This window comes from Bos javanicus, chromosome 11 (genome assembly GCF_032452875.1).
Source record: "Bos javanicus breed banteng chromosome 11, ARS-OSU_banteng_1.0, whole genome shotgun sequence".
In the NCBI taxonomy this organism is placed as follows: domain Eukaryota; kingdom Metazoa; phylum Chordata; class Mammalia; order Artiodactyla; family Bovidae; genus Bos; species Bos javanicus.
This window is the reverse complement of record NC_083878.1, coordinates 3091246-3115922: the sequence shown is the minus strand read 5'-3', so window position 1 is coordinate 3115922 and position 24677 is coordinate 3091246. Positions and strand designations below refer to the sequence as shown.

The 24677-nt window shown below is 51.4% G+C and overlaps 1 protein-coding gene and 1 non-coding gene across 7 annotated transcripts in view; one reads left to right on the top strand and one right to left on the bottom strand.

Annotated features, from left to right (window-relative positions):
• Positions 1-155: 155 nt before the first annotated feature.
• Positions 156-24677, top strand: part of FAM178B (family with sequence similarity 178 member B) — a 109138-nt gene continuing 84616 nt past the window's right edge. For 4 of the 6 annotated variants that reach the window (XM_061431556.1, XM_061431554.1, XM_061431555.1 and 1 more), the window contains exons 1-6: positions 156-255; positions 10353-10422; positions 10599-11020; positions 12004-12065; positions 15014-15109; positions 20470-20622. In XM_061431556.1, the coding sequence (XP_061287540.1) occupies positions 10377-10422; positions 10599-11020; positions 12004-12065; positions 15014-15109; positions 20470-20622 (779 nt within the window). In that variant the 5' untranslated portion in view covers positions 156-255; positions 10353-10376. The other 2 variants (XM_061431552.1, XM_061431553.1) reach the window with 2 other exon arrangements.
• On the bottom strand, positions 15458-15531 carry TRNAW-CCA (transfer RNA tryptophan (anticodon CCA)). The gene has a single exon. It is a non-coding gene; the product is annotated as a tRNA-Trp (tRNA).

Genomic DNA, 24677 nt, shown 5'->3' with positions numbered 1-24677 from the left:
AAAAACGGAAGCCATCGTGCCCAGGATTTGGCGACTTCCGCCGGGATTTTCCTGAGGGGGTGGGGTCTGAGTAGGAGCAGTGGGAGCGAAGCAGACTGTTGCGATGAGCCACCGGGGCAGGCGCGCACCCTAGAGGGCGGGCATGTGGCGCGCACGTGGTGCGGCTGCGCATGCGTGTTGCTCGGCGGGGTGAGGGGGCTGTGAGAGCAGCCATAGCGGACGCAGCGTGTACCGAGGTTCTGTTGCTGTGTCCAGGTCAGCGTTGGGCGCGGGGAGGCCCTGGAGACCCGCGCCTGTCCCCACCCGGCCCGCCGGTCCCCCGTCCTCCACTCCCACCACCCTAGAGGCCTCTACCCACTTCCTTTCCCCAATAGCTGGCCGGGTCCCCTGCCACCAACCGGGCCCTCCTGAGTCCCGCCCTGTCAGGCCTCCGTGGTGTGGGCGCCCGGTGGGGCCTTTGGTCCTGTGACTCAGGGGGTAGGCTGGTCAGCTCCATTGTACAGGTGAGGAAACTGAGGCTAAGGATCCTCAAGCCGCATGGCAGCAACAGTACCCCCCGTCCCCCGACTCCCTCCACTCGCCCCCCACTCCTCCCCCGCCCCCCACGCCCCCTCCCCCGCCGCCCACTCGCCCCACCCCCACCCCCGCCCCCGCCCAACTGCGGTAGGTCCCAAGCCCAGCGTTGGTCAGCTCTCTTTCTGTATTGTATTTTAATGGATTCCTTGGTTCTACGGGTGTGTTTACGTGTTTGCGTTTGACTCTGATCTGTTCTGGGACTGCCTTGACCAAGATGGGCAGGCCCTGGTCTCCCCCGGTGGCGCAGTCGCCAAGCCGCGGTTTGCTTTGTTGGGGTGAAATTTCTTCAGACTGATTTGGAATCAGTTTATGTTTTGATTTGATGGTTTGTTGTTGTTTGCTTGTTTTTCATGTTCCCCAGGGCACAAAGGGTCACTGCTGTTTTTCTTTCCAGAAAGGCTTTCTCTTCCCAGCCTGTTCTCAGTTTGATGGATGTGTGGTTTATGATGCTGGAGACTCTTTGGCTTTTCTTTGTGGATAAAACTCATCTCGCTTCATCTTTCACATTGTGAGCTGAGTCCTTGCTGATGGCAGCCTCTGCCCTGACTAACATTCCTGAGCTATTAAATATTTGTTTAAAAGGACAGATACAAAGCACGGTGTTAGGAATATGGCATCTTGAAGAAGTGATCTTCGTAAGAAGTACACTTATATTCTGAGTTAATCTTGGATCTCTTTATATACCAAAGGCTCAAAACACTTTGGTACCTGTAATTATTTGGCCTGGTAGTCACGTTTTAAGACAGATTGTTTTATTTTTCTTGTAACCTGGAAAGTAAAAGAACAAAAAAAGTGAGGTGATGTGCTGAAATCACACATGAGAGCATGCTGAAGAGTGGGAGAGGCTGGGAACAGAGGCCGAGCATTAACAGCTTTGGGCTGGGGTTTGAGGGACTTGGGGAAGCACCAGCCCTGCAGTGGGGTGTGTTTGGAAGATGGAACCCGGTTCCTGGGCTGGACTGGGAAGGAAGGAGCATGGCTGGACCAGAGGCCCATGCTCTGAGATGGTGTATTCGGCCGTGTCAGGTCTTAGTGGCGGCATGCACGTCTTTAGTTGCGGCCCGTGGGAGCTTGTTACTTTACCAGGGATTGAACCAAGCCCCCTGCCTTGAGAACCTGGAGTCTTAGCTACTGGACTACCAGGGAAGTCCCTAAGATGGTTTTCTTAACCTGGAAAGAATATGTGTGAGAACAAGGAGGAACAGGCCCTGGATGTTGGGTGGTGGGGGCTTGGGAGGGAGACAACTGCAGAAGTAAAGTTGAGACAGTAAGTGTGTCTCCCTGTTTGGCGCAGGGCCCTGACATCATCGCTTTTGTTCCCGCTGCGTCCTGTCTCGACACCTCGTGCGCAGTGCTTGGAGCCTGTTACTAACCGTAATTATCGTTTTCATCCATTCTGGAATGCGTCTTTGTTTCCATTTCACAGCTCGGCGTTGAGCTGGGCCCCGTGCTGGATGGTGACTTCCTTTGTGCCGTCGTTCACTTAGCAGCTTTTTATGTTTCTTTGTTGAACAGAAAGTCACGGGGCTTTTCTGTTTTTTTGGCACATGAAGCAACACGTGAGATCTTAGTTCTCTGACCAGGGAGAGCAGGGATCAAACCAGTGCCCCTTGGTTTGTCTCAACCACCAGACCACCAGGGAAGTCCCCACAGTGCTTTTAAAATCAGTATTATCTTAGCTCCGATGAGTTGCAGTTTTCAGAGTTGGTGATTCAGGCAGAAAAGATGATCCCTTATTAGACTGTACCATGGCTCATTTCTGGAGAAGGCAATGGCAGCCCACTCCAGTACTCTTGCCTGGAAAATCCCATGGATGGAGGAGCCTGGTAGGCTTCAGTCCATGGGGTCGCTAAGAGTCAGACACGACTGAGCGACTTCACTTTCACTTTTCACTTTCATGCACTGGAGAAGGAAATGGCAACCCACTCCAGTGTTCTTGCCTGGAGAATCCCAGGGACAGGGGAGCCTAGTGGGCTGCCGTCTATGGGGTCGCACAGAGTCAGACACGACTGAAGTGACTTAGCAGCAGCATGGCTCATTTCTTCATTGAAGATGCTAATGTTTTTAAGGAACTGGAGGGAAGGGGTTGGTAAAAGCCAGGAGCAACAGGTACAAGCATGAAAATGTATTCCTTTGTGGGTTGGAGAGGAAAGAAACAGCCGGCGGCTGTGTCTCCTTTATAGGGAAAGTTGGACTGTTGTACAGCCACTGACAGTGCGGTAGCTTTGAGTGACAGGTGTCTTGCGGCAACCAGGCTTAGGCTGCCCACTGGGCAGGTGGCCCTAGCCCACGAGCCTGCTCACAGCCAGCCAATCTGAATACACCTGTTGGGGCAGTGGGGCCCAGGCTCCATCATCTGCTGGAGTCTTGGTGACCCTGGGTCTGTCTCTTGGCAGACACCTCCCACTGCTGCAAGTTCAAGGGCAGAGACCTTCTCTTCCCCTTCCTTGGTGTCCGAGGGCTCAACACAAGGCTTGATGCATCAGACGTGCTAAATTGGGTTTGCTGAGTGGAACTATACTGGACACGCTGGGGCAAGTTGTTGTCCAGTGCCCAGGTCAGTCTGCATCCCATAGGAATCATGTTCTGGGTCAAGACTCCGTTCACGGTCCTCAGTCCTCCATGCAGCTGCTTTGTGGGTTGCTGAGTTTGTGAGCTAACCTGGAGGCTGTCTTTCTCTCCAGCCCTCATCTTTCTTATTTCTAATCCTCAGCTTTCAGAATGAGTTTTTGGGACTTCTTAGTCCACTTACAGGCTTCCCTGGTGACGCAGCAGTAAAAGAAAAAAAAAAAAAAAGCCTGCCTGCCAATACAGAAGATTCAGTTTGGATCCCTGGGTCAGCAAGATCCCCTGGGGAAGGAAATGGGAACCCACTCCTGTATTCTTGCCTGGAGAACCACGTGGACAGAGGGGCCTTGTGGGCTACAGTCCGTGGGGTCGCAAAAAGTGTCGGATAAGACTTAGAGACTAAACAGCACAATGAAAGTCCACTTATAAATTTCAGAACCTGCTTCTATGTCAGTTCGCTCGGTGACTTTGCCCCCAGAGAGCCTGGCTAGTTAAGCCGCAGGAGAGCAGGGTTCCAGCTGGTGCGGCAGGTTGTCTGTGTCGGGTTTGGTGTTTGAGCAGATGAGCAGGTCCCAGCCTGGGGAGAACTACAGACAGGAGTGAGACTGTCCTGGAAACATGGGCCAAAGTTCATCTTCTTCTTTGTCTTCAGAGAAGACCTGACCCCAGAGCCCTCCAGATCTGCCAACCTTGATCCTGCCCGCACCCCTGCCCTGGGTGACCTTGTGTGCTTCTTCTAGAATGAGATGCTTTGAGCATGCCAAACGTCTTTTCTCAGCTTGCACCAGGATTGCCTGCAGGTGGTTTGTACAGAAGTGGAGACTTTGAGGAGAAGTGATCTTGTCTTCTTTGGCTGCCTTTCAGGCCTTCAAGGGAGGGTTATACTTTGCCTGAGAAGCAGCCATCTCCAGTGCCACCACCAGCTTGCCATTTTTTGTTTGTTTATTTTTAATCTTTGAAGGGGACTCTCAGGATGTTTTAATGGTAAACGTCTGATGATGGAAGAACTGACTCTTTGGAAAAGACCCTGATGCTGGGAAAGATTGAAGGCAGGAGGAGAAGGGGATGACAGAGGATGAGATGGTTGGATAGCATCACCGACTGTATGGACATGAGTTTGAGTAACCTCCTGGAGTTGGTGATGGACAGGGAGGCCTGGCGTGCTACAGTCCATGGGGTCACAAAGAGCCGGACATGACTGAAAGACTGAACTGTCTAATGATCTTCCAGTTCCCATTTGATTTGTGAGAAGTACTGGTTATTACTGTGGTAAATGGTAAAAGAATCTGCCTGCAATACAGGAGACACAGGAGACTTGGGTTCGATCCCTGAGTTGGGGAGATCCCCTGGAGGAGGGCATGGCAACCCATTCCAGTATTTTTGCCTGGAGAATCCCATGGACAGAGGATCCTGGTAGGCTATAGTCCATAGGGTCAGAAAGAGTCAGACACGACTGAAGGGCCTGAGCACACATACACACACAATGGTTATTACTTTAAGATCTTTGCAAAATTTGAAGTCATTAAAAACAAACACGGGTTTTCAACCATTACTGTAAAAATTGAGGTGAGAATCATCAATTGATGCTGAAACTAGGAAATGAAAGTATGATCAGAAGGAGGGTGTTTACATAGTCTCAAAGGATCTTCTCATAAGATGTTGATTAATTACAGCAAAAAGAAAACAGTGATATGCTGGTGGAGATATCAGCTTCGCCAGGAGATGAAAGTTATTACTAGCAACATTATTAATGGAACAAATTGACATCTGTGCCTTCTGATATGAGGCTCTGCAAAGGACATACCACTGCATCTGTATGTTCCTGCCCCAAACATATAACCTGAATCCAGTCATGACAAAGCGTCACATAAACCCAAATGTAGAGAATCTACAAAGTAGCCAGTACTCTTCAACAGTCAAGATCATACATGTGCACACACATGCACACACACGTTGGAGGTAGTGATAAAGCAAACGTAGTGAAATATTAACATTGGAGAGATTTGGATGCGGGTCATGTGGAATTCTTTATTTATTTATTTAATTTTTGGCTGTGCTGGGTCTTCGCTGCTGCTCTCGGGCTTTCTTCAGTTGCCACGAGCAGGGGCTACTTGAGTTGCGGTGCACAGGCGTCCCCTTACGGTGGCTCCTCCCGTTGCAGAGCAAGGGCTTCAGGCACGTGGGCTTCAGTGGTTGCAGTGCACGGGCTTAGTTGCCCTGAGGCATGCGGAATCTTCCCAGACTAGGGATCAAACGTATTCCCTGCATTGGCAGGCGGATTCTTAACCACTGAACTGTCAGGGAGGTCCCACCCGTTCTACCTCTTTGTAATCCTTTGACCTTTTCTACCGCAAATGAACATAACTATTCCTGTGACCCATCAATTTGACACCTAGGTGCATTGTCCACAGAAATGCGTGTGGCTGGGTGTGTGGGTATGTGGCTGTGTGTGTCCAGAATGCAAGTGTAACAGTGTTCATGGAAGCATTATTCATAGTAGTCAAAACCTGAAAACAACGAATGTGTCCCTCTGGAGTAGAAGAGTTGAGCCTGTATTCACACAATGAAACCCTGCAGAGCCCTGAAAACACAGCCCTGAGCAAAAGAAGCCGGACACAGAAGAATGCACACTGTGTGACTCATTACACATTACTCGGAAAACGGGCAGACACATCTGCGGGGTTAGGCCTACCTTTCGAGCAGAGGATGGAGTCCTGACTGGGAGCGAGTGTGAGGAGGACTCTGGGGTGCTGGTATATGCTATTTTTTGGACTTGCGTCATGGTTACCTGGGCTTATCTGGTGGCTCACTGGTAAAGAATCTGCCTGCCAATGCAGGAGACATAGGTTTGATCCCTGGGTCGGTAAGATCCCCTGGAGAAGGAATTCTCTGGTATTCTTGCCTGGGAAATCCCATGGACAAAGGAGCCTGGTGGGCTGTAGTCCACGGGGTCTCGAAAGAGTCAGACATGACTTAGCAACTAAACAACAGCTACGACAGCATGGTTACCTGGGTGTGTTTACTTGGTGGAAGTTCATCGAGCTGTATTCTCACTGTGGTTCCCTTTTCTGCATGTGTATTGTCCATTCAAATTGATGCATTTGATTTGTACCTAGCATAGTAATGTTTGATATATTGCATATCACGATGGACTGAACTGTGTCCATCTCCCCCCAAATGCTTGCATTGAAGCCTTTACCCCCAATGTGATATTATTTGGAAATGTGGCCTTTGGGAGGAAATTAAGGTTAGATTAGGTCATGAGGGTGGGACCCCATGCTGCAATTAGTGACCTTAGCAAAAGAAGAGACCAGTGCCCACTCTTAGGTTCACTTTGTCTCCCTCTCCCTGCCCCGTCTCACTTCCTGTCCCATGAGTCCATAAGAGAGAGGTCAAGAGAGATGGCAGTCCCGCCACAAAGCACAAGAAAAGCCCTCAGAATGCACCCTGCCTTGCCAGCACCTGGATCTGCCACTTCCAGCCTCCAGAGCCGTGAGAAATAAATCTGTGGTTGAAGCAACCCCCCAGCCTATGGTATTTCATTAAGGCCACCCAAGCTGACACATAAATGTACGATAGCATCAACAACCTAGTTTTTTTTCTTTTGGCTGTGCTACGTCTTTTTTGTGGTGCGTGGCTTCCCTTGTTGCACGCGGGCTCAGCAGTTGTGGCGCTCATTCTCTAGCTGTGATGTGTGGGCTCTCTAGTTGCAACATGTGGGCTTAGTTGCCCCGAGGCATGTGGGAATCTTAGCTCCCCGACCAGGAATCGAACCCACATCCCCTGCATTGCAAGGGAGATTCTCAACCACAGGACCACCAGGGAAGTCCGCCTAGTTTTCTGAGCTTCCTTCTGGGCTTGGCACTGGATTATGGAGATACTGTGCACTCAAGTGATGCAGGAAGAGCACGGACCCCAACCCCACCCCACCCCGCCTCAGTGTGGGGATGAAAGTGCAGCTTCCTCACTCATCAGGATGGCCCACCCCTTGGCAACCCCATCATCCTCCCATCCAGAGCCCTCAACTGCTGAGCTCTCAGGGACCAGAGTGAGCTGCTTGTCATAATCATGAAAGTGGAATGGCAAAAGCCAGCGACTCTGGACTGGAACAAAGGCTGTGCTGTGTCTCCTAAACTTAGTGAGCTCCGCATTGTTAGGAAGACACAGAAAGCACTTGTGCTCAGAAAAGAAACCGATTTGAAAGGGAGAACATAGCCTCCCCCTCCCACCCCCTCATCCCCCATCCCCTCAGCACACAGCTTTTTACGTGGAATTGGTCTCTTTGTATCAGCAGTTTCTGATTCTTTTTATGTTTTATCTTATCATCTCCATGGACTTGTGAGCAGCAAAGCATTTGCTTGGTTTGGGGCAGTTTTCTTGTTATAACGTAGTAACTCTGGAAATGAGAGTTCACTGTTGCCACTGGCTGTGAGTGGTGGTGTTCATGTAATGACTTTTCAAAACTATTTTTGTAAGTGAAAGTTGCCCAGTCATGTCCAATTCTTTGTGACCCCATAGACTATACAGTCCATGGAATTCTCCAGGCAAGAATACTGGAGTGGGTAGCCTTTCCCTTCTCTAGGGGATCTTCCCAATCCAGGGATTGAACCCAGGTCTCCTGCATTGCAGGCAGGTTCTTTACCATCTGAGCCACCAGGGAAGCCCAAAAGACAATTATTTTGTTGTATGCAGTCCCCAAAATTATTGTTCTTTAGCTTTATGGCCAGACTATACAGTCCATGGAATTCTCCAGGCAAGAATACTGGAGTGGGTAGCCTTTCCCTTCTCTAGGGGATCTTCCCAATCCAGGGATTGAACCCAGGTCTCCTGCATTGCAGGCAGGTTCTTTACCATCTGAGCCACCAGGGAAGCCCAAAAGACAATTATTTTGTTGTATGCAGTCCCCAAAGTTATTGTTCTTTAGCTTTATGGCCAGCTGGCAATTTTATAGATTTCCTGAAATGCCTAGAGCCCAAACAATGACGAAACTCTTCCAGGGTCTGCAGATTGGTTCTGAGTTGGAGTCTCCCTTCAACACTTAGCCACGCCTTTGGCAACTCTGCCTTAACCTTCACTCCCTAATTATGTGGAGCCTAATGAGTAGTCTCAGTGGTAAAGAATCTGCCTGCCAATGTAGGAGACACAGGTTCGACCCCTGGGTCGGGAAGATCTCCTGAAGGAAATGGCAACCCACTCCAGTATTCTTGCCTAGAAAATCCCACGGTTAGAGGAGCCTGGTGGGCTACAGTCGCATGGGCTGCAAAAGAGTCAGACACAACTGTTGTGTTGTTGTTGACCAAACAACAATAACAACAGTGAACAGAGGAGAAAGCTATGGGTTTGTTGGGTCTTTCACCGGCATGCCTTAGTCCTGGGCGTGCATGTGGCTTTCTAGACTCTATTGGGAACTATTTATTTATTTTAGAAATTTGGAATATTTTTCGGTCCAGAATTTTCTCATTTTCTCTCTTTTTTTTTTTGTTAACTTATAGTTTAGTTATTAATTTGTGTTTTTTTGGCCATACCACACTGGCATGTGAGATCTTAGTTCCAACACGGGAGGTTGAACCCATGCCCCCTGCATTGGAAGTGAGACATCTTAACCACTGGACCACCCAGGAAGTCCCATGGGAACTTTTTAAAACTTACTTTTTTCCTCCATCATCTGCTTCCTCAGCCCCTTCCTTTTTGGGCCACTCGGTCTCTCTGGCTGCTTGTGCCACCTGTCAATTCCTTGCCCCAGGTGGCTCTGACTGGTAGATTTATCTTTAAATGATTTCAATAGATGCCACCCAGGACACTCCAGCCCTAAGAAAGTTCCAGTACGGGAGTGGGTGTAAAACAAAAGCAAGACCGTGAGTTGATTCTTCTGGGAGCTGCAAAACAGATCAACACACACAACCACAGTTCTTGAAGAACAAAGTTTGTTTTGCCTTGCTGGCACCAGCAAGCCACACCTCTAATGCCACCCCCACCGCTGCCCCTGAGCTGGGAGCTGGGGTGTTGGGAAGGTCAGATCAAAAGGCAGATCACAGGCGTACTGACATCTAGCAGATCCTTCTTCTTTAAACACTCCCCTCATTGTTGTTAGTTTTTTATTAGTTTCAGAGTTCCATAAGTGTTGGTCCTGACGGGTTTTTCCAGCTTAATTATTGCATTTGTGGAGGGACAGATTTCCGGGGTTCCTGACTCCCTGATTTGGACATCTCGCAGTGATTTTTGTATTGTTCGATTACTCTCTAGAAAGTATACACCAGTTAGACAGTGCTAACAGTCATGCACGTCTTCATAGCCATGCCAGCATTCGTTGTTATAAATTTTTAAGTTTTTGATTGTTTTCTTATTATTGAATAATACTTCATAGTCATATTGATTTGGGTTTCTTCTATTATTGTTGAGTTTGAACCCTTGTTGAGTATTTGAGCTTTTTTTGTAAACTGTCATTTCCTTTGATCATTAGTCTTTCAGACATTAGCCTTTCATCTGCGTTTCAGGTTGTCTGAGCCTGGGCCTGCTATGATGAGAGATGTCTGTATATGTGGCTGGGTCCACCTTAGCTGAGGACAGGCAGCTGCTAACACAGGAGGAGGCTCATTGGAGCTCCAGGGTCTCTTGAAATCATTCATTCATTCAACAGAGATGCACCCAGCCTTCCGTGTGCCAGGTCTGTGCTGATGCTGGGGAGATGGCAGGGACCAGACAGCCCTGTCCAGCCCCTTCTTAACAGACAACCTCACAGGGGTGACACCAAGCAAGCAAGATGCACAGGATGTCGTTTCATTTTTATTTTTTGGCCGTGCTGCATGGCATATGGGATCTTAGTTCCCCAACCAGGGATCGGACCCACACCCCCTGCATTGGAAGCACAGAGTCTTAACCACTGGACTAGGGAAGTGGTTAAGACTTAAGGGAAGTCCCAGGATATCATTTTAGAATATGGCCTTTCGTCTGGGCTGTGCTGGTTTTCATTTCATACAGGTTTTGTAAATGTTGATGTCTGTACACTTGCACATCGCGTCCTTGAAATGAGAGGTCAGATGGAGCCTCCTTGACCTTAGCAACTTGATGTTCATGGAGCATCTGCTGGGTCCTTGGCGTGGAGCTGGAGGAGGGCAGTTCCTTCCCGGGCACCCAGGGGCCCAGGGCCCTCCTCTCAAGCGCTCGGCCCTTTTGAAGGCTAGCCTCACCTGACAGGTGGTTCCTTCCAGGAGAAAACTCCCAGCGGCTTGCCGATGGCCGGGCCCAGGAAGGCGGTGCTAGACCTTCCTTGGAGAGAAGGTAGGTATCTCTCACCTGTGCAGATGGAGCCCTTCTGAGGTTTGGGGCCACGAGGGAGTGGAAAACCCAGTCGATAGGCTCCCCTTGCTTGCTGCCCCCTCCTTGGTCAGAGTGGCCCAGGGGCTGGGATGGTGGTGGGCCACTGGGGACACCACAGCTCTGTGTCCCATCCACAGATGACCAGGCTGCCACCACCAGGCCCATCCTCCTGCCCAGCCTGAAGGGCAGCTGCTTCGACCATCCCCTGTACCAGGGGCTCCCGCACCCCACCCGGCGCCTCTGCAGTCCCGCCTCTGCTCCAGCCTCCAAGTCATCAAAAAAGCCCAAGATGAAGGCCACCGGGAACACGGTCTCCAATGACTGGAGCCCGCCGCCTGTGGAGTTCCTGAACCTGAGCGTCCCACAGGCCAAGAGGGGGGACCCAGCCCCAAGGCCTCGGGGCCTGAGGAGGCTGGCTGTCCAGCACCCCGAGGTGTCAGAGCAGGAGCCCCAGGACCTGGATCGACTAGGAGGCCTGCCCTCACTGGGGGAGCTGTTCTGGAACGTGGCAGGGACCAGCCCAGAGGCTGCGACTCCTGGGATGGGCGCCCACACCTCGGTAAGTCGGGGCCTCCTCTCCTTGCCACCCCTCTCTGGCCACTTCTCCAGAGTCATCGACAGGCCATCCCTTTGTAGCCACTCCTCTTCAGCCACACCCCAGCTACCCTCCTTTGGCCCCCTCCCCTTGACCATAAGTTTTTCTCCACACCCTCTGACCTCTCCCCAGCCCCTGGGCCCTCGTGACTGGGAGCTTGAGCCCCTGAGGCTGGACTGTCTCCCCCTTTATTTCTGCCCCTAACTCCTAACAGAAATGCTTGGGGTGATGCGGGGCCCCTCAAGGCTTTCGCAGCCCAGGTTGAGTTCATGGATCTGGGCTAGGTCAGGCACAAAGCCTCAGGCTAACTGTGGTCCAGCGACTTGGGAATTCTGAAGTGGAAACTTGAGTGATGAACTGCATTCCTAGCAATAAACCATGGTTGCTGGGAAGACTTTGGGAACATTTGAGCGCCCATAGATCCAGGAAATGTATTCTAAGAATAGGACCTATTTATTTGTAACAGCCCAAGATTGCCAATAACCAAAATGCCTATCAGTAGTGAACTAGTAAATTGTGTCATTATCATACTTCAGAATACCATGGAAGTGGTGTGTTTTTTTTTTAATTATCTCTTTAGTATTGATATGGAATGACTCTGATTACATATTGTTAATTGAAAATCAGAGCTCAGTACAGAATAGCGGGTGCACTACACTACCATTTGTGTTGAAAGAGAGTCTGATGTATTCCTGATTGCTTCTCTATGTGAACAGGGTCTCCAGCAGTGGACACCTGAGGCCACCTGTGCGGAGGGGCCCCGGGGGCCAGGGGTGGCAGTGAGGCGAAGTCCGTGGGCTGTGTGCCGTTATGCCTTCCGATTGTTTTAATTGAGTGAATATACTGCCTGTTCAGAAAAGAAAACTAAATAGAGGGCTTAACATTGATCAGTCTTTTTTCTCCCTTTGTCTTTGTCTTTGACGCCCATTCCTGTATGGTTTCGCCAGCTCGCCTCTGGGAGCTCAGGGTGCTATGTCAACAGCTTGGATTACTTACTGCAGGAGAAGAGGTGAGCGGGGACGATCTTCTTTTCTTTGAGGTTAGCGGTAATTTTACAGCGTTCGTTTGTACTCGAAGACTCAGAGCAAATTCCTCCCCGGATAAAGCAGCCTACTCCCCTCCCTTCTCAGTGGGCCTCCCAAGTGAGTGCCCCGTATGCCCTGGTGCGTAACCAGCACTCGGAGTGGCAGGGGGTCAGAGGACAGCATAGCATCTTCGAGGCAGAGAGCGCCGCACCGGAGCACGCACAGAGACCTAGCTCTGGTTCTCTCTCCACCTGAGCCCCATTCAGCCCAGTTCCTGCCAGTATGGCGCTCATTCAGCTCCCATCCAAGGGCTCGAGGGAAGTGGAGGAAACAGATGGCTTTGACACGGAGGCGTGCAGCCTGATGGTGGCTCTGACAGTGCTGGGGGGTCAGGGGCAGCCATAAGGAGCTGGCCTTCCCAGTCATCCTGGCCCAGGCCAGCCCCTGAGCAGTGTTCCTGTAGCGCTTGCTCTAGCTCACCTGCCCTCCCTCTGAGATTACAGTGAGCCTGTCTCACGTAGAAGTTGGTTTCTTTTTTCCTCTTTTAAAAAGGACTTGTTTAGCTCTGGCTGTGCTGGGTCTTCACTGTTGCTCACGGGCTTTCTCTAGTTGAGGTGAGAGTTTCGGCGAGCCGGCCTCATTGCTGTGGCTTCTCCTGTTGCAGAGCAAGGGCTCTAGGGCACTCAGGCTTCAGAAGTCAGCTTCCCAGGCTCTAGAGCACAGGCTCGGGAGTTGTGGCGCGGGCTTGGTTGTCTTGCAACATGTGGGATCTTCCTGGGCCAGGGATCGAACCCGTGTGCCCTGCATTGGCAGGTGGATTCTTTATCACTGAGCCGCCAGGGAAGCCTGAAGTTGGTTTCTTAAAGCGAAAGTCACAGGGGATCAGAACCAGAAATCCCTTAGGGAGGCACAGTGGGGGAATGGAAACCAGTACAAGTGCTCTTTCTCCCCTGGGAAGCAGATGACGTGGTTGGCTTGCACTGAGGTCCCACCTGCAGTGAAGATACTAGAACCCCACGCCTCCGTTGTCCGTAGGGACTGGGGTGGCCGGGGCACAGGTGGACTCCACCCTGGACCTGCACTGCGTCTGACAGGAGCGCGTTGTCCACAGGCTGCTTCTCTGTGTCCTCTTCGCACCTCTCGGGTTGTTTTCGCTCAGTGGCTGCACGCTCCCTTTGTGGAAGTTACACATGGAGAGAGGCACTGCTATTGCCAGATGCTCGGGTTCTTATCGGAATAACGTCTCAGTGGCCTCTGTTTTTCCCAGCCCCATATTCTTGCCCTACTGGAGAGGGTTAAACACGTGTGTGGCATGCATTATCGTATTTTCCCCTGGAAACTGAACACAGTGATTCTGGTATTTCATAGCCCAGGTGGCACTGGTGGTAAAGAATCTGCCTGTCAGTGCAGGAGACGCAAGAGATACAGGTTCAATCCCTGGGTTGGGAAGATCTCCTGGAATAGGCAATGGCAACCCACCCCAGTATTCTTGCCTGGAGAATCCCATGGACAGAGGGGACCTCAGAGAGTCGGGACACAACTGAGTGACTGAGCACACACAGAGCGGGCTGGAAAAGGAGCACCTGACCCAGCCTGAAGGTTAGGGCGGGATCCCCGGGGGTCCGTGTCCTTGGACCATGGGCGATTACAGTTGGGAGGGCAGTGGGACGACCACACAGCCAAAGGCACGTCGGGCAGACGGTGCTGGGACTGGAATGCTCTGTGTCAGAGTGTGGGGGCAGGCCAGAGCAGGAGCTGCAACCAGGAGTGAACCGGGCCTTGTGAACACAAGGTCGAGTCACGGAGGGCCCTCAAGCAGGTCGTGGTGTTTTCCCATGTGTTTAAGAGAGAGTGCCCAGGCGGCATTGTGGAGAATGGCAGGAGGTGTGAGAGGGAGGAGGAGAGTGGCGATGAGCTGGCTCCCGTGGGACCTTTTCACCCTGAGTGGCTGGGGCCTGTGATGGGAAGTGGAATTCAGAATTGGGCATCTGAGGACCAAGGGCTGTCCCCCTTCGGCTGGCAGTCATCCAGCTAGCCCAGTCCAAGACGGCAGCTGGGCAGGAGACAAAACCTTGGAGACCGAGGACCTGTGGGCAAAGCCAGGGTGCGCACACAGAGGGTGAGGCAAGGGCTGGAGGGGTGGGGCTCCCAGGACTCCTTTAACAGCCGGAGGGAATAAGAAGGTCAAAGCGGGGACTGGTGTCCCTCAGAATTTGTGTGTGGTCAGGGCCGAAGGTGAGGGAGCTGGTTTCCTGCAAAGTAATGGCCAGCTCACAGGGCTGCAGTGGGGCTGATTGGAAAGGGAGTTGAGGCGCTCAGGGCTGCGGGAAGAAACAGGCTGAGGGGCAGCATGCGCAGGAAGGGAGGAGCAGCCCTGGGGCCGGAGAGGCAGGCCCAGGGCGGCCATGGGCACAGGGGCTGCTCCTGCTTGGGGCACCTGGGCCCAGGGGCAGCAGAAAGGCAAGGCCCAGGACCCAGTGTGGTGCTGTTCAGTTGCTAAGTTGTGTCTGACTCTTTGTGACCCCATGAACTGCAGCACACCAGGCTTCCCTGTCCTTCACCAGCTCCTGGAGTTTGCTCAACCTCATGTCCATTGAGTTGGTGATGCCATCCAACTATCTCATCCTCTGCTGCCCCCTTCTCCTCTTGCCCTCAATCTTCCCCAGCATCAGGGTCTTTTCCAATGAGTCAGCTCTTCACATTGAAGTTGTGTGGTGTAAATTGTCGTCTTTCAGGCAACGCAGACCCTCTTCCCCAGCCCCACTGCTGGAATCTGAGTTTGAGAGCCTCTGTGCAGGGAGATAGGGCCCTGGGCTCCCTGGTCCCTGTGCCTGGGCCTGGCTGTGCTCCGGGATGCCCTTGGGGCCCTGTGACAGAGCTGGATGAACAGGCCCTGGGCTGACCCTGGTTGACATCTCTCACCTCCTTGCAGGGAGCAGGAGCAAGAGAAGCTACTTTTTCTGGACTATGCTGACCTCAGAGCCTGGGATCTTAATGAAGATGAAGTGCTGCTCACGCCTGAGCACAGGTAAGGGGAGTGGGGACAGGTCGGGGGAGAGGGTGCCCTCAGGAGGGAGGGTCTACCCACTCAGGGCCCAGTCTACACCCGCCTGTCCAGACAGAGGGTTTAAGTGCTGACCTGTCCTTTGTTTTGGACAGCTTCTTTCTTTTTCAATATTTATCTATTTGGTTGTGCTGGGTCTTAGTTGTGACCTGCGGGATCTTTGATTTTTGTTGCGTCATGCAACACACTCCAGTCTGCTTGCCTGGGAAATTCTATGGACAGAGGAGGTCACAAAAGAGTTGGACACAACTGAGTGCAACTGAGCACACACACAGGCACGTGGGGTCTTCAGCTGTGGCCTGTGGAATCTAGTTCCCTGACCAGGGATCGAACCTGGGCCCCCCTGCATTGGGAGCATGGAGTCTTAGCCGCTGGACCACCAGGGAAGTCCCTGGACCATTTCAGCCAGAGGTTTGTGTGCTCTTGATAAGTTCTCAAGCTGCCTCCTCGTAATCCCACATCTGTTCATTGATTCGAGAAATATTTATTCTGCCATTGTGTGTCAGGGTCTAGTGTGGGCCTTTGAGGATACACAGGTGTAAAACATGGCCTGTTCTTCCCTGACTGCCCAAACTCGTGGGACCAGATCCCAAGCCACAGTCCAGAAGAACACTGCTTTTGAAAGAGAGAGTACAGCTGCGCGACACGCTTGTCTTACCCTGTGCAGGGGGAGGGAAGTGGCTTCTGTCAGAGGCGTCATCTGGGCTGGAATCTCCTGGCCTATTGGCCGGAACCAGGGCTGGATTCCTCTGTACCATGGAGATGCCCAAGGACCACAGTTGAATCCATCTTCAGGGCACCCGGTTTTCCATTCATTCGTCTATCCATCTGTCTCTCCGTTTGTCGGTCTATCCAACAAGCATCCATTATGTGCCAACTTTGCATCAGGCTCTGTGGAAATAGTGAAGGACAGGGAAGCCTGGAGTGCTGCAGTCCACGGGATCACAGTCAGACACGACTTAGTGACTGAACAATTGTGCAGGCTCTGGGATGCAACAGGAACAGAGCCAGACGGAGGTCTCTGCAGTCCACGGGATCACAGAGTCAGACGCGACTTAGTGACTGAACAACTGTGCAGGCTCTGGGATGCAACAGGAACAGAGCCAGACGGAGGTCTCTGCAGTCCACGGGATCACAGAGTCAGACGCGACTTAGTGACTGAACAACTGTGCAGGCTCTGGGATGCAACAGGAGCAGAGCCAGACAGAGGTCTCTGCCCTCGCGCTGCCTGGGGTCAGGGCCGGAAACCAGCAGTGCAGTGGTGAATGCAGGAAGCTGGTGACCAGGGCTGATGAGCAAGGAGACAGTGGGCGTCGGCAGTGTTGGGGGTGCTGTGAGAGTTGGACGAGGGGTCGGGGACTCTGAGAACAGATAGGTTTTCAGCAGAGTCCTGGAGATGGCGAGGGGTGGCCCTGGGAGGGCCTTGCCATGGGAGCAGTGAGGAGGGGGCGGAGGTGGGGAGTGGAGGTCGGGGCTGCGTGAAGCTGGTTGCCACTCATCTGAGCAGGGTCTTCTGCAGCTGCGTCCAGGGTAGACTGGGGGGGCACAGGGGGCCGTGGTAGTAATCCAAGAGAGTGAGGACAGGGGAGGAGGAGGAGGCAAGTTCTGGGTAGACTTTCAGGGTAGAACTGACAGGGTTTGCTGATGTGCTGGATGGAGGGGAGCAAGAGAGGAATCAGAGTGGACCCCCTGAATTGAGGCCTGAACAGATGGATGGTTGGGGTTGGCTCGAATTGGGGAGGGCTGAATGACGCAGGCTGGGGGTGGTGGCAGGCACGGGAACAAGTGTTCACTTGTGGGACCCCTGGGGCCAGACCAAGACAAGGACCTCCTTGTCTGGAGAGCCCAGCTTGGGAATCACCATGTATAGGTGACATTTAAAACCGCAAAGCCAGATGAGATCACCAGGGAAAATGATGTAGAGAGAACGGCCCAAGGGCGCAGCCTCAGGGTCACGGTGACCTTGACAGGAGCAGCTCCGGTGCGTGACCAGGGGCGAGCCTGCCTGGAAACGGTTCAGAGGAGTCCAAGAGGGGAGGGCAAAGGAGGAGATCGGGCGGCAGCTGAGGGGGAAAGTGGAGCCAGGACAGATCCTTCTGTTTGTCTGTCTGCCTTCCTTTCCATTCTTCCTTCCCTCCCTCCTTCTTTCCTTCCCTCCCTCAGGAACCGCGTGCCCCTACGTGACCCCGGGGCAGGCTGGTCCACACGCCCTGGACTCTCCGCCTGTCCAGGCTTCGCTTTCTCCGTGTGACCAGGTGGCGCTATTCAGGCCTGAGCTGGGCGGTCTGGTTGGAATGCCTACACTGAGTCAGCATCCTGTGTCCACCCACATGCACAGACTCCCCGGGGCCCCCTCTCTCAGGACCCCTGTATGGTTCCCCTCAGATCGGGGCTCAGCGGGTTGTCTGTGAAGCGTGTGAACTGTAAAGAGTTCCTTCTGGCTCTGAGGGCCTTTACAGCCTGCTGGGCTGTGCTGCTTGTTAGCAATGGTGAGCTTGCTTGTGTGGCAGTGAAAGCCTCATTAATTGAAATGGGCAGGAGGTGGCCGCAGCCTGGATTAGGGACATCTGCCTCCTAACTGGTGGCTCAGTGGTCCAGAATCCACCTGCCAGTGCAGGAAAGGCGGGTTCGATCCCTGGGTCGGCAAGATCCCCTGGAGAAGGGAATGGCAACCCACTCCAGTGTTCTTGCTTGGAGAATCCCAAGGACAGAGGAGCCTGGCGGGCTACAGTCCATGGGGTCACAGAGAGTTGGACTAAAAAACTAAGCAGCAGCCTTGTAGCTGGCCCCAGTTTCCACGTGCTGCCCAGAGGCCGGGAAAGGATGCCTGACGGGCACACGGTGACTCCTGGCAGATGGAATCAGCAGGTTTGGGCCAGAGGCTTTCGTGTCATCATGAGTAATGACGCAATTTTCTCTGTCAGGGCTGGGGATTCACTTCCCACGGTCCCCACTCACTGGATGGAGAACCTTGGAAATAAATGGTTTAAGACATCTCTGTAGCCTGGATAATCTCCCTAGCTCTTTCCCTTTCTCCCGAGTGCATCCAGGATTTTGGAAGTTGTAGCCTGGATGCTTTTAAAATTCCCCACAGAAAGGGAGTTAACCTGGGCAGCTGGTGCTCCGGGCTTTGAAATATCATGCTGATAATACTCTGGGCACGTGACCTTTTCAAGTAGTACTCTGAGACAGCCTCTTCTGACAACAGCCACTTTGAGGTGGTCGTTTTGATGTGCGATCATCTTGATGGGTCAGTTCGGTTCTTTGCTTCAAAGAAAATTACTCACTGATGTACAAAGCCTGGCAGCCTCTTCCATCCCTGAGTGGGGCCGGGGTGGGTGGGAGGTGCCATGCAGGAGTACGGGTCCAGAAGGGGTGAGGCCTAGGCCGGGGGGCTGGCCCCCATCTGGCGGACAGGTCCCCTGTGACCAGGAGTCACGTAACCCCTCACCCTTGGCCGGCAGAGGAAGGCCCCCAGTCATCCCGAGCTGATCAGCTGCTTCTAATCCAAGGGTAGCCTGTGTCTTGAACAGACAACATCCTGCATTCTCTAGCCCTTAAAGTTAAAAGCCCTTTATGTGTGTGCCAGTGCCAGGGAGGGGAGGATATTTATACCACAGCATCATCCTTTATCCTCACTTCTGGGCTGCACAGGAAGTTCTCAATTAGAGTCATCTCAGAGCTCTTAATAATGCACATACATTGTATTTAATATCACAAAACTCCCTTTGAGCGATGGTTTGGGGTCAGGAGCTGAGAGCTTTTTGCAGATGAATCTGGTTCTTACAGACTTTTAATAATCTGTACTTTTTCTAAAATTATAAAAGCAACCTCGGAAGCCCTTGTTGTTGTTGCTCTGTCACTCGGTCGTGTCCAACTCTTTGCGGACATAGGAAGCCGCAGATACTCAAAAACTCAAACGGCAAATAAATTAACAAAACTAAAGTTGTTGTGCCATTTGTATGGTGGTTTGCTGAGGCTGTTTCCGAAGTTTGCGAGGTCAGAATCTGTCCGGTTTTCCGATGTCATTCCCATCTGTTGTGCCGTTTCACCCTTAGGATGACCTTCCTTACCTTGGGTCACTTGGCAGGACAGTGACAGGTCTCCTCTGGAAGCTGGTGGGCCCCCAGCCCAGCTCGTGCACCTCCGGCGCTGGCTGCTGGGCCCCAGATACTCACAGGAGCCCCTGGCCGTGTCCCCTCCGTGTCCACTGCCCCAGGGCCCAGCTGGCAGCCTGGGTACCGGCCTTCCTGTGATGAGAAGAAGGGGTGCAGTGCCTGTGGCTTGCTTTATTTTGTTATTATTACTGTTGAGTTTATGTTATGTTAGTGCAAAATCAAGCCGAGCACTGTTCTTTGATGTAAACAGGAAATGTCTCCCCTTCCTTCCCCTCCCCCATCCTGTTCCCTCAGGATGACCCTGGACCGTGGTTGGGTGTGTCAGATGTGTGCAGGCTGTTGTGTGCATGTCTGTGTACCTGCACCACACACACACACACACACACACACTCTTGCTGTTCTGTGGCTGGCTGTGTTCACCCTCCACGTTCTGTGTAAGGGAGACCCTTCCATCCTGCATGGCGCTGCGACTGGCCTCATTCTGAGGGACAGTCTTCACCTCCTGCCTTATACACATCCCCACAGAGCTGGAATGTGTCCCCTCTTCTGCCTGTTCCTTCCCTATCCGTGGGACCTAGCTCTGGTTCACTAAATGACTCTCAGAGCAGCGCGGGCCTGGGCCTCTGCATTTCCCAGGCTCCCTAGGGAGTCCTCCTGCTCACGAGGCCTTGAGGATGCTGCTCAGAGAAAGAGCCCTGGCCCCCTCATCATGCTGCAGGGGCCCTCCCTGGCCTGCTGCACCATCCGGGGCTTCTCTCCCAAGCCTCTCCCCGCACCTTGTTGCTGCTCTGGAGCTGGTCCACTCGCTGGAGGGCCTGACTGTGATCCCCTTACACTTGTCCTGGGGGAGCATGGGCAGCCCACTCCTGCCTCATCTTGAGCATCTGGCACCTGCACTCGTGGGCACTCAGTGGACATTGGACCAGAGCCCGCGAGTGGGGCAGGGTTGGGGACCAGAACTTCCAGCTCCTGCACTAAGGCCCTGAGAGAGGGGTTGGGGTCCGACAGGGAGTGGGAGCGAGCCCCTTTGTCTCCATCTGGCGGGCTCTCCCTCCGTCAGCAGGGGGCGCTGTGCCCCTGGTCTGGTCCCCACCAGGCGGGGGCTGCGGGGAGGGGCCGCCATCTGGCCTTCCCTGGCCTCCCTCCAGACAACAGACAAGGTGCGCCTGCTGATGCCCGGCTCTCCCCTGCCCCTTGATTTGCCAGGACGCTGGTGGAGAGATTCTCCGTGCCACCGCAGGCCATCCCAGCAGTGCATCCGGGCGAGACCGTGTTTCTTCCCAGGCACCACCCTGTGCCCTGCATCCTGGACAGTTCACAGCTGAAGCCACGGAACCCCCTGGAAAAGCTGTTCCTCAGGTAAACATCCGTGCGGCTTGACCAGGCCCCTCCCTCGAGGAGCCCAGCAGTGAGGACCACCCCAGAGGAGGCCTTCGGAAGTTGTGTTTTCCCAGTGTGGGTGTGTCAGCCTTTAGGGAACACGCAGTACACACATTTCTGCTTATGGTATTTTTTTCACTAATTTAGATGTATATCCTTCACAGAATCTTACACTGCAGCAGATATTCAGCATCTGTTATGTGCTGCCTTTTCCTCCCCCATGGCCCCGTTGCATGGTCAGACTCATCACACATGCCCTTGGGGTTATGTCTCCGTCAACACTGGAACCACTTTCCTGGCCGTCCAGCAGTTTCCCAGGGCCCATCATCCCCCTCCTCTCTTCCTCCTGGAAAGTTTGTCCCCAGCCACAAGGACAACTCAGCATAACATCAGGACAGCTGCCCTGGTCCTCGTCTTGGTGGGACTTGTTCACAGGCATTATCACATAACCCCTGACTATGTTTGATTTTTTTAGGGGATTTTTGAAAACTTTACCACAATAACATGCAACTCTTGCGATTGTGAGTTCACATGTCTAAGAATAAGAGCAAGAAAGCCTGCAGGATTCAGGCCATCGGCCCTCCACTGCGGGCTGGTGCCCTACTGGGCACCGGCCACTTGGGAGATGAAGGTGAGACCACCTGACCGCTCCCCACCAGCCCATAAGGCACATGGAGGTTAGGGACACATTAGGACTTGAACACAAGAACCTTGTTCTCTTTTCCGGCTAGCCCATCTTATTTTATAACAGAAAAATAACAGTGTTTTGATGTGTTTCCTTTAAAGCTTTTTATCGTGGAAAGTTTCAAACACACATAGAAGCAAAGGGTACCTATGCGTACCTACCAGTCAACATCAGTTACTGACTCAGAGCCAGTCTTGGTTCTTCCATACACCTGCCCGCTCACCCTGTCCCCTCAAGATCATTTTTAAGCAAGTCCCAGACACATACAATTCCTTTAAGTCCTTCAATCTGGGTCTCTAAAATACTATCTTTAGACATAACTTCAATACACTATTACACTTAATATGTGTGTCTTAATATACACTTAATCAGTTCAGTTCAGTTGCTCAGTCTTTGTGACCCCATGAATCGCAGCACGCCAGGCGTCCCTGTCCATCACCAACTCCCAGAGTTCACTCAAACTCATGTCTATCGAGTCGGTGATGCCATCCAGCCATCTCATCCTCTGTCGTCCCCTTCTCCTCCTGCCCCCAATCCCTCCCAGCATCAGAGTCTTTTCCAATGAATCAACTCTTCGCATGAGGTGGCCAAAGTACTGGAGTTTTCAGCTTTAGCATCATTCCTTCCAAAGAAATCCCAGGGCTGATCTCCTTTAGAATGGACTGGTTGGATCTCCTTGCAGTCCAAGGGATTCAAGAGTCTTCTCCAACACCACAGTTCAAAAGCATCAATTCTTCGGCACTCAGCTTTCTTCACAGTCCAACTCTCACATCCATACATGACCACAGGAAAAACCATAACCTTGACTAGACAGACCTTTGTTGGCAAAGTAATGTCTCTGCTTTTGAATATGCTATCTAGATTGGTCATAACTTTTCTTCTAAGGAGTACATGTCTTTTAATTTCATGGCTGCAGTCACCATCTGCAGTGAATTTGGAGCCCAAAAAAAGAAAGTCTGACACTGTTTCCACTGTTTCCCCATCTATTTCCCATGAAGTGATGGGACCAGATGCCATGATCTTCGTTTTCTGAATGTTGAGCTTTAAGCCAACTTTTTCAGTCTCCTCTTTCACCTTCATCAAGAGGCTTTTTAGTTCCTCTTCACTTTCTGCCATAAGGGTGGTGTCATCTGTATATCTGAGATTATTGATTTCTCCTGGCAATCTTGATTCCAGCTTGTGCTTCTTGCAGCCCAGCATTTCTCATGATGGACTCTGCATATAAGTTAAATAAGCAGGTGACAATATACAGCCTTGACGAACTCCTTTTCCTATTTGGAACCAGTCTGTTGTTCCATGTCCAGTTCTAACTGTTGCTTCCTGACCTGCATACAAATTTCTCAAGAGGCAGGTCAGGTGGTATGGTATTCCCATCTCTTTCAGAATTTTCCACAGTTTATTGTGATCCACACAGTCAAAGGCTTTGGCATAGTCAATAAAGCTGAAATAGATGTTTTTCTGGAACTCTCTTGCTTTTTTGATGATCCAGCGGATGTTGGCAGTTTGATCTCTGGTTCCTCTGCCTTTTCTAAAACCAGCTTGAACGTCTGGAAGTTCACAGTTCACGTATTGCTGAAGCTGGGCTTGGAGAATTTTGAGCATTACTTTACTAGCGTGTGAGATGAGTGCAATTGTGCGATAGTTTGAGCATTCTTTGGCATTGCCTTTCTTTGGGATCGGAATGAAAACTGACCTTTTCCAGTCCTGTGGCCACTGCTGAGTTTTCCAAATTTGCTGGCATATTGAGTGTAGCACTTTCACAGCATCATCTTTCAGGATTTGAAATAGCTCAACTGGAATTCCATCACCTCCACTAGCTTTGTTCGTAGTGATGCTTTCTAAGGCCCACTTGACTTCACATTCCAGGATGTCTGGCTCTAGGTGAGTGATCACACCATCATGATTATCTGGATTGTGAAGATCTTTTTTGTACAGTTCTTTTGTGTATTCTTGCCACCTCTTCTTAATGTCTTCTGTTAGGTCCATACCATTTTTGTCCTTTATCAAGCCCATCTTTGCATGAAATGTTCCCTTGGTATCTCTAATTTTCTTGAAGAGATCTCTAGTCTTTCCCATTCTTTTGTTTTCCTCTATTTCTTTGCATTGATTGCTGAGGAAGTCTTTCTTATTTCTTTCTTATATCGTCTTGCTAATCTTTGGAACTCTGCATTCAGATGCTTATATCTTTCCTTTTCTCCTTTGCTTTTCGCTTCTCTTCTTTTCACAGCTATTTGTAAGGCCTCCCCAGACAGCCATGTTGCTTTTTTGCATTTCTTTTCCATGGGGATGGTCTTGATCCCTGTCTCCTGTACAATGTCACGAACCTCATTCAATAGTTCATCAGGCGCTCTCTATCTATCAGATCTAGTCCCTTAAATCTATTTCCCACTTCCACTGTATAATCATAAGGGATTTGATTTAGGTCATACCTGAATAGTCTAGTGGTTTTCCCTACTTTGTTCAATTTAAGTCTGAATTTGGCAATAAGGAGTTCATGATCTGAGCCACAGTCAGCTCCTGGTCTTGTTTTTGTTGACTGTATAGAGCTTCTCCATCTTTGCACGTCTTAATATCATTAATATCGATCAGCTTTCAGATTTCTGTGATTGCTAAGTGTTTTTTTTTTTTTTATGTTGTTGAAAGAAGAATCTAAATATAAGGCCCAGATGTTGCAATCAGACCAAGTAATGTTAATGTTGAAATAACACCTCACATGTCACTGATGCCCGACATATTTAACCATCTTCTTCCTTTTTGTCGACATGCAGGTGGTTTCCAGCTTCCCCCTGATAGTAAACAGTGTGGTAGAGAGTATCCTTATACAGAAACATTTGTCAGCAGTTCTGGAATAGATCTCTGGATGTGATGTGAGATGACTGGGTCTTAGGGTATGAACAGTGGTAAAATTTCCCATTGCCAAATTGAAAATACATCTAGGGATTTCCCTGGTGGTCCAGTGGCTAAGACTCCAAGCTCTCAATGCAGGGGGCCCCGGGTTTGATCCCCGGTCAGGGAACTAGATCCCACATGTTGCAACTAAAGATCCTGCATGCCACAACTAAAGCCCAGGGCAGCCAAATAAATAAAGAGTTTTTAAAAAACAAATATATCTCATAAAGAGATGATGAAAAGGGGGCAGGGGAAGAAATGAAGGGAAAGAAGACAGATAGTGGACCCAGAGGAGGCACAGGGACAGAGAAGCGGCTGGACAGGGAGGACATAAGAGGGGGGAGACAGGTGGCTTCCTGAGCTGTTTCTCCTCGGGATTTGGGGCCGATGGCAGATTTTCTGCCCCAGGCTGGATGGCGGGCAGGAAGTGTTTGACAGAGGAGATGGCCCGTGGAGTGGT